Source organism: Hemitrygon akajei, chromosome 4 (genome assembly GCF_048418815.1).
Source record: "Hemitrygon akajei chromosome 4, sHemAka1.3, whole genome shotgun sequence".
In the NCBI taxonomy this organism is placed as follows: Eukaryota; Metazoa; Chordata; class Chondrichthyes; order Myliobatiformes; family Dasyatidae; genus Hemitrygon; species Hemitrygon akajei.
In genome coordinates this window covers 97,184,397-97,198,730 of record NC_133127.1, presented here as the reverse complement: position 1 = coordinate 97,198,730, position 14,334 = coordinate 97,184,397, and the positions used below count along the sequence as shown (strand labels likewise).

The window sequence follows — 14,334 nt, the reverse complement described above, 5'->3', positions numbered from 1 at the left end:
TAGATGACGGACTGGAATCCAGGACACTGGGCCTGCACCAGTGAGATCCAACTGATGTAAGCTACACAAAAAGTACAGTGGTCACAATTAATAACAGCTGAGAGTTTCCTTTACTTTCCATGGAAATTGCATTAGTTGGACAAGTCCCAGGCCAATATATCCAGTTTTAGGAAATCTCAGTATTTTTATTACTACTTTATCACTAAGGCAGCTTTTAAAACAAAACACACTTATAAACAAATTATCTTCGATGGTTCCCATTAATTCAAGTTAAGGTTTGAGGTCATGTACAGAGCTCCTCAAGGGGTATTCAGACACAGGCATGGAATCACCCATTCCCTCCAGAGCAACAAAAGCCATTTAGAAAGAGTTGCTGATTATTTGATTGCCTTAACAATTTTTTTTGCAAAAAAATACCCCAACTGCAGTCATTGAGTGCATAGGAAGTTAAACCATGAGGCTAGTGCTATTGATGAATTGTTCAAAAGTATTCAGGCAATCTGCCCACTTGGCAGCGAGAATCAAAGTGGCCAGCATTATTCTGTATGTTTGTTCTGTTGGTCATTCAGCACTGATAGCGACAATTGGCATTGATGCACCCACTCACTTGCTGTCTCTACTGAAGGATCATTTACCCAAAACATTACCTCTTTCTAGTTCTCCACAAATATTCTTGACCCATTGATTACACTCGAGAGCAATTTTTTTTTAGTGTTGCTTCCTCTGAGTTTTTAAAAATTTATTATAGACTGCTTGAAGTTGAACACAAATGTAATTTCAGACTACTTGTATCACGTAGAAATTTGGAGAAACAGAATTAAATTTTATTGAATATAATGCATTTAATTACATAACGTTGCTGGCACTTTGCAATAGTTCAACTAAGCTAAAAATGCTTTATTGATAATTTTCATTTGTACACAGTGTTTGAGCCTTCTGGCTTAAGTGTCCAACAATAATCAGCCAGCACTGGTGGATTCCAGTTGCCGTGATACCGTTTCTCCGTGACCACAATGTTCAGTAATGCCCTTTCACCATGCTCGTCACTGACAGCACCAAGATTTGCAGGAAAAAGTCTAAATGGGAATGCAGAAAATATATTGTTAGTGACATGTTGCATTTCAATGGTTTTGTATGCTTGAAGCATTTTGCCAACCAGCTGCATGTAGTTTGGTGCTCTATAGTTGCCAAGAAATTTTTCAACAATATCCTTGAATGCCTTCCAGGTGATTTTCTCTGGTCCCACTAGAAGTTTTTCGAATTGCATGTCAATAATGTCTTTCCCTTCTCCAGGTCTGTATCACTTTTGCCAATCACCTTTCCAGCTCTTAGCTTCATCCCACCCCCTCCGGTCTTCTCCTATCATTTCGCATTTCCCCCTCCCCCCACTACTTTCAAATCTCTTACTATCTTTCCGTTTGGTTAGTCCTGACGAAGGGTCTCAGCCCGAAACATCGTCAATGCTTCTCCCTATAGATGCTGCCTGGCCTGCCGTGTTCCACCAGCATTTTGTGTGTGTTGTTTGAATTTCCAGCATCTGCAGATTTCCTCGTGTTTGCTCTTTAAATTCACTACTGCGAAGCCTCTGCCAGTGATGCCTACACTGAAGAACTTTAAATCTTCTCTTCGACGGGAGTTCAGTGAAATCCTCTCTCGCTGCTCCCCATCTATAATTCCTTCGGCCCTTCAACTTTTCAATCATATTTTGACCCAGACCTGCTATTACAGCCATATATCCTTCCTTGGAACGTGTCTCCGCCGCCAACTGACTCCAGTTGGCTTCAGGATCCGTTTTCGAGCTTCTCAATTTGGACCTTCTGAGGATCCCAGGTACTCACATTTAATTGACTCTGCCTCCCGTTGTTTCTCCCGTCGAGCTCTGAGGGCGACACTCTCCGCCATGAGAAGATACCTGGCGTCCCTATCACAATCCCTTCCACGCCTCCGGGACACGTTTTTCTCCGTTTGCAATGGACCTGTTTGTTATTTCATCCTCTGTCAGATCCACGTGTGCAATCGCCATTTCTTTGACTTTATCACGTCCTGCAAGGATCGCAAGATCTTCCATCTGCAGACCCCAGAGCACGGACTTCGTATCACGTCCCCGGCCCCAGTAGTCAGTCTCGGCTGCCTCAGCGACCCAGGGCATATTGAAAACCCGGACTCCAACACCAACACTGCGTGTTCCAACGGCCATGGATTGGCCTCGGCCGTCAATTTCGGCTGTCTCAGCGAAAGAGGGCATATTCAAAACCCGGACTCCAACGCCATCACCGCGTGTTCCAACGGCCATGGATTCGCCTCGGCCGTCGATCTCGGCTGCCCCAGCAACCCAGGGCATTTTGAAAATCCGGACTCCAGCACCATCACCGCGTGTTCCAACGACCATGGATTCACCCTGGCCGTCGATCTCAGCTGCCCCAGCAACCCAGGACATATTGAAAACCCGGACTCCAGCACCATCACCGCGTGTTCCAATGACCATGGACAGCTTCAAAGCGATTGCACAATCACCGACTGCGACTCCAGCCTTGAACTCCAGGCCGGGTCTTCACATGCTGCGATTGTGACTCCCGTCTCCCCTTCCCCCACCACCACTATGCAATCCCCTCTCCCTCAGATCCCATTGTCAGCTCCTGGGCCCTCAGAGGCTCCATCTTCCCCTCACCCCAACCCTCCCCTCTCCACCGACACTACCAACCTCCCTCCCCCCTCTGATCCCATCGCTCATCCGTGCCGGGTCTTTACCATTCCCTCCAACCTTCAACTCTCTGAGGCAGAGCGCTCTGTCCTCAGTAAGGGCCTCACCTTTGTCCCCCTTCGCCCACACCTCAGCAAGTTCCGCGTACGCCATGACGCTGAACTCTTCTTCCGTCGGCTCCATCTCTGAGCTTATTTCTTTGGCAAGGACTCTCCTACCCCCACCGATGACCCCTTCTCCCGTCTTCAACCCTCCTCCTCTTCATGGACACCCCGCTCTGGTCTTCTACCTGCTCTAGATCTCTTTATTGCTAATTGCCGATGGGACATCAACTGTCTTGACTTCACCACACCCTGTTCCAATTCCAACCTCACTCCTTCCAAACGCTCTGCTCTCTGCTCCCTCCGCACCAATCCCAACCTCACTATAAAACAGGCTGATAAGGGGGGAGCTGTTGTTGTCTGGCGTACTGACCTCTACCTGGCCGAGGCACAGCGACAACTCTCTGATACCTCCTCTTATTTACCCCTTGATCATGACCCCACTAAGGAGCACCAGGCCACTGTCTCCTATACCATCACCAACCTTATCAGCTCTGGGGATCTCCCATCCACTGCCACAAACCTCATAGTTCCCACACCCTGCACTTCCCGTTTCTACCTCCTACCCAAGATCCACAAACCTGCCTGTCCAGGTAGACCTATTGTCTCAGCTTGCTCCTGCCCCACCGAACTCATTTCTGCATACCTTGACACTGTCTTATCCCCCCTTGTTCAATCTCTTCCCACCTATGTTCGTGACACTTCTCATGCGTTGAATTTTTTCAATGATTTTAAGTTCCCTGGCCCCCTCCGTCTTATTTTCACCATGGACATCCAGTCCCTATATACCTCCATCCCCCACCGAGATGGTCTCGAAGCTCTTCGGTTTTTTTTGGATTCCAGACCTAACCAATTCCCCTCTACCACCACTCTCCTCCGACTAGCGGAATTAGTTCTTACTCTCAATAATTTCTCCTTTGGCTCCTTCCACTTCCTCCAAACCAAGGGTGTAGCCATGGGCACCCGTATGGGTCCCAGTTATGCCTGCCTTTTTGTTGGCTTTGTGTAACAGTCCATGTTCCAAGGCTATACGGGTATCCACCTTTTCCTTCGCTACATCGACGACTGCATTGGTGCTGCCTCTTGCACACATGCTGAGCTCGTCGACTTCATTAACTTTGCCGCCATCTTTCACCCTGCCCTCAAATTTACCTGGTGGGACATCTGACACCTCCCTCCCCTTTCTTGATCTTTCTGTCTCCATCTCTGGAAACGGCCTATCTACTGATATCTACTATAAGCCTACAGACTCTCACAGCTACCTGGACTATTCCTCTTCCCACCCTGTCTCTTGCAAAAAGGCCATCCCCTTCTCACAATTCCTCTGTCTCCGCCGCATCTGCTCTCAGGATGAGGCTTTTCTTTCCAGGACGAAGGAGATGACTTCCTTTTTTTAAACAAAGGGGCTTCCCTTCGTCCACCATCAACTCTGCTCTCAAACGCATCTCTCCCATTTCCCGCACATCTGCCCTCACCCCATCCACCCGCCACCCCACTCGGGATAGGGTTCCCCTTGTCCTTACCTACCACCCCACCAGCCTCCAGGTCCAACATATAATTCTCAGTAACTTCTGCCACTTCCAACGGAATCCCACTATCAAACACATTTTTCCTCTCCCCCTCCCCCCACTTTCTGCTTTTCGCAGGGATCACTCCCTTTGCAACTCCCTTGTCCACTCATCCCCCCCATCCCTTCCCACCAATCTCCCTCCTGGCACTTATCCTTGTAAACGGAACAAGTGCTACACCTGCCCTTACACTTCCTCCCTCACCACCATTCAGGGCCCAGACAGTCCTTCCAGGTGAGGCGACACTTCACCTGTGAGTCGGCTGGTGTGGTATACTGTGACCGGTGCTCCCGGTGTGGCCTTTTATATATTGGTGAGACCCGATGCAGACTGGGAGACCGTTTCGCGGAACACCTACACTCGGTCCGCCAGAAAAAGCAGGATCTCCCAGTGGCCACACATTTTAATTCCATGTCCCATTCCCATTCTGATATGTCTATCCATGGCCTCCTCTATTGTCAAAATGAATCCAGACTCAGGTTGGAGGAACAACACCTTATATACCAGCTGGGTAGCCTCCAACCTGATGGCATGAACATTGACTTCTCTAACTTCCGTTAATGCTCCTCCTCCCCTTCTTACCCCATCCCTGACATATTTAGTTGTTTGCCTGTTCTCCATCTCCCTCTGGTGCTCCCCCCACCTTTCTTTCTCCTGAGGCCTCCCGTCCCATGATCCTTTCCCTTCTCCAGCTCTGTATCACTTTCGCCAATCACCTTTCCAGCTCTTAGCTTCATCCCACCCCCTCCGGTCTTCTCCTATCATTTCGCATTTCCCCCTCCCCCCACTACTTTCAAATCTCTTACTATCTTTCCTTCCAGTTAGTCCTGACGAAGGGTCTCGGCCCGAAACGTCGACAACGCTTCTCCCTATAGATGCTGCCTAGCTTGCTGTGTTCTACCATCATTTTGTGTGTGTTGTTCAATAATGTCTTGCTTGATTTGTGGACTAACAAAAATGTCTTCCTTAATCTTGGCATTAGTTATTCCAGGAAATGTTTGTCTCAAATATCAAAATCCTTCACCTTCCTTGTTCATTGCTTTCTCAAAAATTTTCATAAGCCCCTGTTTTATATGAAGAGAAGGTAAAAAATATCTTTCTTGGATCTACATGTAGCATATGTGCCACACTTTTCTGTCCTGGAAGCAACTGCTTACAGAGCGGCCAATCCTTTTTAATGTAATAAGATTCTTTAGCATAGCCATCCCATTCGTAAATGAAACAACAGTACTTGGTGTATCTGAGCTATATTCTTAGTAGCTGTCCTTCTAAAACCTGTCCGGCCATGCAGAATCTGCTCTGTCAAATCATGTCTGGACAAGATAGAAAACTTTAAGGTTTACATTGTGGGCAACATTTTAACCAACTTGAATTATGAATTGAAATAACAAATACAGGCTATTTAAAAAAAAACAGTGCTTGATAGGGAAATTTCCTGGTGATTTTCATCATCAGCAACCCAAAATACATAAGATACACCCAAAAGTGTTCAGGAAGCAAAATCTTTGTTATCCAGTGTTTTTTTTTAAATTTTGGTTTTTACTTCATTTCAGCTGATTGGAGTCAGTCTCAGGCTGTCCAAATACACAATTCCACAATAATTACTACCACGAAGAACTTCACTCAACTGAAGTGAAGGATTACTTTCAATGGAATGTATTGAAGCCAAATATTAACTTTCCTGTTACATACCCTGCTTTAAAACGAAAGGATGTTTTCTATTGAATCTGGATTCTTGATGAATGTCAAATCTTAACGTCGGAGGTTAACTTGGAAAACACAGCTGGGCTCCATTCTAAATCATGTTGAGACCAAACACCAGCTAACAGCTGTGTTTCATTCCCTTACCTTTATTGTGTTCTGCCCAGCAGCCTTATCCCACTTTGGTTTTATCTGTTTTATGTGAGATTTGCAGAGAGTGAACAGCTTATTGCAGTTCCAGCTGAGAAATTGGACGTGTGGTTAATAGAGTGATTGCTTCAGTGCCAGTCTGAGCTCAGCTGAATGAATCAATTGCTGGTTCAGATGCAGTTGGTTGGTTGGGGGCTGATGAATTCCAGTTGATCAATTCAAGCAGGGGGATGGGGGGACATTACAGAGGCATGGGTGGTGAGGAGTGCAGCCATTTGCAGTTTTGTTTGGAGCTAAGAGAAATGCTTCTGTTCTAGGGCTCTATTGAAGTAAAATTTAATAAAAAATTATTGCCAATTTTGAAATGTGTCTTTAAAGGAGATCTGATTCATCACTCTAAAGCTGATATAATAAGGTGAAGCAGTACACACAAAATGCTGGGGGAGCTCAGCAGGCAAGGCAGCATCTATGGAAAAGAGTACAGTCAATGTTTTGGACAGAGACACTTCATCGGGACTGTTTACTTCTTTCCATAGTTGCTGAGTTCCTCCAGCATTTTGTGTGTGTTGCTTTGATTTCCAGCATAATAATAACAATAATAATAATAATAAGTACTTTATTGATGCCGAGTTGGAAATTCTTTCGTTACAGCAGCAACACTTAAAACCACACCTAGAAGTGTACAGACCAAATTAATAATAAAGTAGAGAATATTAATATACACAATAATATTAGATTCTAGCATATGCAGATTTTCTCGTGTTTATAGTGAGGTGAAGTTTGCATTGCCATCCTCCGCCCAGTTGAACTCAAATGCCATGTTCAGGCCCCATCTATATATTTATGGCATAAAATACCGTTTCATGCATCCTGCAGTACAACTCAGATATGGGAGATCACAATTTACCTCACAGTTCCTCAGTTTCTTCCCATAAAGCAGAACAATGTAAATTTTTCTTGTATGTTAATGTATCTGTTTGTAATGTAGTGCGTCGAAGAGCTAAAACAGCATCATCTGAACTCCACATTGGCTGGATTGTTAATTATTGGTATGAAGTTTACAGTGTAGGGTAGTGTTAATGGTTTGTGTTTTTAATGTTTATTTATTGAGATGCTGTGCAGATTTGGCTCTTTCAGACCTTCAAGCCTCGCCACTCAGCAGCCCTCAATTAAACCCTGGCCTAATTACTGGACAATTTACAGTGACCAACCAACCGGTACGTCTTTGGAGTGTGGGAGGAAACCGGAGCACCCGGAGGAAACCCACGTGTTCATGGGGAGAATGTAGAAACTCCTTACAAGCAGTGGCGGGAATTGAACCCTGGTCACTGGTACTGTAAAGCATTGTGCTAACCAGTACGCTACTATTGTGAGAAATTTCACTTTCAGAACTTTGGAATAACAGTATAACTAATGTGCAGTAATCTCAGTCAGTGTCTTATTAGTTTTACTTTCAAAACAAGACTGACGCACTGTTTGATTCCAGTCTACCAATAGCAGACCTGGATGTAAGAAATCTTGAGTGCACATAATCTATTTTCTATTTAAAGTGTCAAACTTTCTATGTTTAATAGCAGAACATGAACAAAATATTTCTCCCATATTTTATTAACATTTAAATATTTGAGATCCATTTTAAATTCCATTTTAGTAATTATTATGCAAATTAATGCTGTGCCATAAGATCATCGTGAGCATTTGGTGTGAAACAGCATGGCAAAGCAAATAAACTTAATCCTTCATTCCATCTAGTGGGAATGTGCAGTGCTGATAGTTGTTACATTGCTGTGAGTGGGATGGTTAGAAAGTCATTCTAAAGCTTGTGAGGGCGTAGCCTCAGAATTCAAGCATGTCTCTTTAGAACCACGTTGAGGAGGAGATTCTTCAGCCAGAGGGTGGTGAAACTGTAGAATGCATTGCTACAGAAGGGGGTTGATAGGTTCTTGATTACATAGTGTCAAATATTACAGGGAGAAGGCAGGAGAGTGGGGTTGAGAGGGATCATAAATCAGCCAGGATTGAATGGCATAGGAACTCGATGGGCCAAATGGCCTAATTCTGCTCCTATATCTTGCTGTCTTATGGTCCAACGGGGATGCAGATTAAAATAAGGTATGACTAACTCATCAATTAATTAAATAGCTGGTCATGCATGAATATACCACATTTACTCTTTAAGCTGCTAAACTGTTAAACTGAAAGCTTTTGAAATCAAAATGCCTGGAAATCGTAAGTAAAAGCAGAAAAGTACTGTAAAGCTTCTATGGGTCAAGCAGCACCCAAGAAGAGAGAAGATATTTCTCCACGATATCCACAAATATTCGGCTTTTAACGTTTATTTCCAACCCTTCATACTCTTTGAGGATAAAAAAGGAATAAAGGCCGTGTGTGATATTTGACTCAATCAACAATGCCTTTTGCTGGATACTAGAATACAATAATCTGAATGTACACAATTCAAGCTACATTATTTACCATCCTACCTGTTTTGTCGATTGCTGCTGCAATGCTGAGGTTGGACTTAGCACCTGGACTTTTCACTTCATTCACGTTGTCGTGCATCAGGCAGATTTGATTTCCACTAGCCGCAGAAATTCTGTTATGGTTCCGTTGCATTTCCAGAACATTGACAGAATTTTTGTGAACACAACAAAGAAGAGAAATTGTGGAGGCAAGCATTTTCATTCTGGACAAGTTGGTAAACAGGACAACTGATACAGTAATTTTAAAAATTTCAGAAATTTATTAGGGTGATTATGGAGAAGGTGATGTGGAGAGCTAGGTAGATGAGAAACATTTTAGAATTGTCTAATGTTGTGTATATGTATGTTCAATCTATGTCAGGAGATTACCATATGACGAGCTTCTCACAACTGAATTGCCAAGCGATCCAAAATTCTGTACATCTGTGTCAAACCTCTTTTCAGGTTGTTAATCACAACTGCTCTGAAACATTAAACCTTTCGGCTAAACAGCCAAGCAGGCATTTTTTTAAAAAGATTATTTGAGTATGCGATCAAAATTTTTTTTAAAAGCCTGGTAATTCAATAAGATGAGCTGTTTGTATTTATTATTGTGCAAGTTGATTCCGTTTCCATTCTCAAGTGAAACATAAAAACAAATTCAGTGTCAGTTAGCATCACTCTGTAAATTTGTCCAGGCCCTTTAGAATCAGAATCAGGTTTAATATCACCGGCATTTGTCGTGAAATTTGTTAACTTTGCAGCAAGAACACAATACATGATAATATAGAAAAAAATAATTACCGGTAAGTATGTCAATAACTGTTAAGTATATACATGTATGTTAAATAGAAATTAAAAATCGTGCAAAAACAGAAATAATAAAAGAAAGTGAGATAGTGTTCAAGGATTCAATGTCTGTTAATGAATCAGATGGCAGAGGGGAAGAAGCTGTTCCTGAATCGCTGAGTGTGTGCCTTCAGGCTTCTGTACCTCCTACCTGATGGTAACAGTGAGAAGAGTGAATGTCCTGGGTGATGGGTGTCCTTAATAATAGATGCTGCCTTTCTGAGGCACCATTCTTTGAAGATATCTTGGATACTATGGAGGCTAGTACCCAAGGTGGACCTGACTAATTGTACAACTTTCTGTAGTTTCTTTCAGTCCTGTGCAGTAGCACCCACCACCCCATAGCAGACAATGACGCAGCCTGTCGGAATGCTCTCCACGGTACATCCATAGAAGTTTTTGAGTGTTTTAGGAGACAAATCAAATCTCAAACTGCTAATGAAATATAGCCACTGTCTTGCTGCTTTTATAGCTGCATCTTTATGTTGGGATCTGGTTAAATCCTCCTAGATCTTGACTTCAATGTTCTGCTGACAATGAACCTCCTGGTTCACTCATGGCTTTTGGTTCGGGAAATGTACAGCAAATTTTCATAGGCACAAACTCATCCACACAGGTTTTAATGATACTTCAAGATTAAATCAACTTTTTGTTCAGACATTATGTCCTCAGTGGAGCTGGATGGATTTATGTTATTTCGCAGGCATTGCTCCTTCAGGAGCTTCGCAGAGAATGGGACCTTGTTGTCCAGTGTGAGGTTGGACTGGGATGTCTGCCAGGTGAATTATTAATGTCATCCTTAGTCCTACCATATCTTGATCCCAAGGAAATTTCTACCATCCCCTTCCATGCCTTTGGTTTCCACAGGAGATGTGATTGCTTAAGTTCCAGACCCTTGTCTGGCACACTCCTACCCAATAAAAACTGTCAGTTCTGTTTTATTCCCCCTTTCCTCTGAATCCCTGATTGTTGTTCCTACTCGCCCTTCTTCCTGATCCATATGAACAGCAGCATTCCAACGGTCCATACTGGTCTCTGAAAACAATGTCAGCAGGTGCACTTTAGTTCCCAAGGTCTCTACTTCCCCATCCACCACTCTTTTTTTATCTCGTAAACAATCAAGTGATGTGTGGTCAGTACATAAAAGTGGGGTAAAAGCTCGGTCAGGATGTATTAAATGGCAAATTAAGCACAAAGGGTCCAAGAACTCCACCTGCTCTCTCTTGCTGTTAAATAACCTGACCTTCATCCTTCAATCCTCCTTTCAGACTTCTCTAATGCATCCCTTCATCTTTTCCTGCTGTCCCTCCCTCTCTCCTTCCATTTCTTACCAGTGCCCCACTATATTTCCCTCACCTCTCATTCTCTTTCCTTTTGTCATTCTCTCTCCTTCCTCAGCCTTGCCTTTCATTCCATTCCACTCTGACTTCCCATCCCCTCTCTCATTCTCTTTCCAACTGCCAACACTCTTCCATTTCCTCTGTCCACTGCACCCTGTTATGCCTCCCTTCTTCCCTCTCCCCACCTAGAGCAACAGCCAGATGTAAGCCTTTGACTGTTGTCTGGGAACTTGGGGGATGTCCGTGAGCAAGACTTGTCAATGCAGCATTTATGACTCAACAGGAAGAATTTCTTCCAACAGTTCTGGAAAATTTGTGCCAGTTAAGTTTCAGTTTACTTTTATAGATAGCAATGATTTTGCAGTGTCTCTGCTGACTGTAAAATCCTGGTGGCTCAGTCTTTCCTGACCCGGAACTTGACCTTTGTAGCAAATTTACTAAGGGAAGTAGGGTAACCCTTAGTAATGTTATGAGAAAGCCTATTTCCCTTTGAAATAAAGGCTGCCCCAGGTAGTGTGAGATTGTCAACATCCCAAACTAAAGCACGTCTCCCATCGTGCCTCATGAAAGAAGTCCCTTACCCTGTTTTACACATTGTCCCTGTTCCCCATAGCCCTGTGTCTGTCATCTCCCAGTTCATCTAAACTTTAATTTCACAATCTCATGCTTATTTTAAAGTTTGCAAATTTTCGGAAGTTTATTTTTTAAAATTTTAATTTATTGAGATACAGTGTGCAATAGGCCATTTTGTCCCTTTGAGCCATGCTGCCCAGCAATTCCCCAATATAGCCACAGCCTCATCATGGAAGAATTTAGAATGACCAATTAACCTACCAACCAGAATGTCTTTAGAATGTGGGAGGAAACTGGAGCACCTGGAGGAAACTCACATGGTTACAGGGCTAACGTACAAACTCCTTACAGACAATAACAGAAATTGAACCTGGGTCGCTGGTACTATAGAGTGCAGTGCTAAGTACTACACTACAATGCTAGCTTGCTTTACAGTCTCCCCATAATCTCTGTGCTTTTATGAGGCCAGTCTCTTGCACAGGTGATTCTAGACATTGGACCATTGGTGGCATTGCTCTCAGGTTAGCCCCTAAGCTCTCCTTGACTCCATCCGACCTCTCTCCACCTTCAGTTTCTTCCTTAAAATATATACTCATGCCCAAGCTCTTGGAGAATATGGGTCATTGTTAAATCCTTGGCTAATTTACACTCCCGTTTTGAAACAAATTTAAATTGTTACTTTTTTTATTTACTAAAAGGATCAAATTAACTTTTAATGTTTATGCTTATGTTTAGTTACGTAGTGTGGGGAAAAGAGTTAACAATTTACAGAAAGACAGTTAATGTCTAATTGAGAATGGATTTTGGAAAACTCATAATGAGGATAATCAGGCTATGAAGTTAATATTATGATAGAGTATTAAATTTCTTCTGAATGGATTTCCATGCCTTCCATGTCTTGTAACCAGATGTGCCAATTGACAAATTGCTTACTTGTTAAATTCTTTGTTTCAGAATGTGGTGGGAGACTGCGGGCTGAAATTATATCCAAAGAGCTGTACTCCCATGCACAGTTTGGGGACAACAACTATCCAGGCCAGGTTGATTGTGAATGGCAGGTTGTTGCAGAAAAAGGTTATGGAGTGGAGTTATCCTTCCAAACATTTGAAGTGGAAGTGGAAGCTGACTGTGGCTACGACTTTATTGAAATATTTGATGGGTTTGACACCACTGCTTCAAGGCTTGGACAGTTCTGTGGATCAGGGGTAAGGAACAAGCCAACTTCAAAGGATTTATATTAAGATGTCTAACTATGAATTATTCTATGAAATTGTAAATTATTGATGATCTTTGCCTGAGAAGCTGGCTGGTAATGGAAACCTGCAATAAAGTAGAAAATGATGGAAATAGCAGGTGAGACACCAGACAATGTCAGATCTCAGAACAGTTAGAAATCAAACAATTTGCAAAGAGTGGAGAGGGTAGGAGAAAATAAAGAGAAGCTGAATGACAGAAATGTAACAGCTGAAAGATGTGGTGGATCACAGCCGCCCAGAGGAAATGTAAATCAAAGAAGATGAATGAAAATAGAAGAGAGAAAAGAAATACAAGAACTTGGATACAAAACACTTCAGTTGTTGGGCATATATAAATGTTGTTGATGTAGAACAACATGGCAAATAATCTTGCAGTGTAGAAACATCATCCATGTTCTTTTCATGCATCGTTCACGTTTGGCTCTCCCTTATCCTTCCATTTCTTTCTCAGCATGTATTAACACAATCAGAGACTCACTGGTTAGCCCAATCTGCTGTAAGTTGGGATGTGGACCAATCCTTTGGTGTATTCAGTTATTTACAGCTAATTCCAGTGGCACTTCACCCAGGGTCCTGATGAAGTTACAATGGAAATATCCCACATTTATTCAAGACCATTACCTTCTTCAGTAAAACGAGCACAATCAAGAGAAAATCTGCAGATGCTGGAAATCTGAGCAATGCACACAAAATGCTGGAGGAACTCAGCAGGCCAAGCAGCATCTATGGAAAAAAGTACAGTCGATGTTTTGGGGCAAAACCCTTCAGCAGCACTGGAGAAAAAAAGCTGAGGAGTAGTTTTAAAAGATGGGGAGGGGAGAGAGAAACACAATGTGATAGGTGAAAACGGGAGGGGGTTGAAGTAAAGAGTTGGGAAGTTGATTGGTGAAAGAGATACAGGGCAGGAGAAGGAGTAGTCTGACAGAAGAGGCCAGAAGGCCATGGAAGAAAGAAAAGGGAGGAGCACCAGAGGGCCGTGATGGGTGGGCAAGGAGGTAAGGTAAGAGAGGGAAAAGAGAATGCGGAATGGTGAATGAGAGGGGGGGGGCATTACTGGAAGTTCGAGAAATCACTGTTCATGCCAAGGGAGTCATGTAGCGAGTGATCCCTGCAGAGAGCAGAAAGTGGCGGGGTGAGGAGATGGGGGAGAGGGAAAGATATGCTTGGTGGTGGGATCCCATTGGAGAGAGCAGAAGTTGCGGAGAATTATACGCTGGACAGAGTCTGGTGGGATGATAGGTGAGGACATTCTACCCTCAAATTTACCTGGTCCATTTCTGACATGCTCTCCCCTTTCTCGATCTCTCTGTCTCTATCTCTGGAGACAGCTGATCTACTGATATCTATTACACACGCACGGACTCTCACAACTACCTGGACTATACCTCCTCCCACCCTGTTACTTGTAAAAACGTTATCCCTTTCTCTCAGTTCCTGCATCTGCTCTCAGGATGAGGCTTTTCATTCACGAATGAAAGAGATGTCCTCCTTCAAAGAAAGGGGCTTCCCTTTTTCCACCATCAACGCTGCCCTCAACTGCATCTCTTCCATTTCATGCATGTCTACCCTCACCCCATCCTCCCTATCAGGGAGAGGGTTCCTCTTGTCCTCAGCAACCACCTCACCAGTTTCC

General features: G+C 43.4%; 1 protein-coding gene across 2 annotated transcripts in view; it reads left to right on the top strand.

Annotated features, from left to right (window-relative positions):
- The window catches only part of tll1 (tolloid-like 1), a 396,079-nt gene that overhangs the window by 370,905 nt on the left and 10,840 nt on the right, over nucleotides 1-14,334 (top strand). For both annotated transcript variants that reach the window (XM_073043080.1, XM_073043082.1), the window contains exon 21: nucleotides 12,400-12,650. In XM_073043080.1, the coding sequence (XP_072899181.1) occupies nucleotides 12,400-12,650 (251 nt within the window). The remainder of the gene's footprint in view (nucleotides 1-12,399; nucleotides 12,651-14,334) is intronic.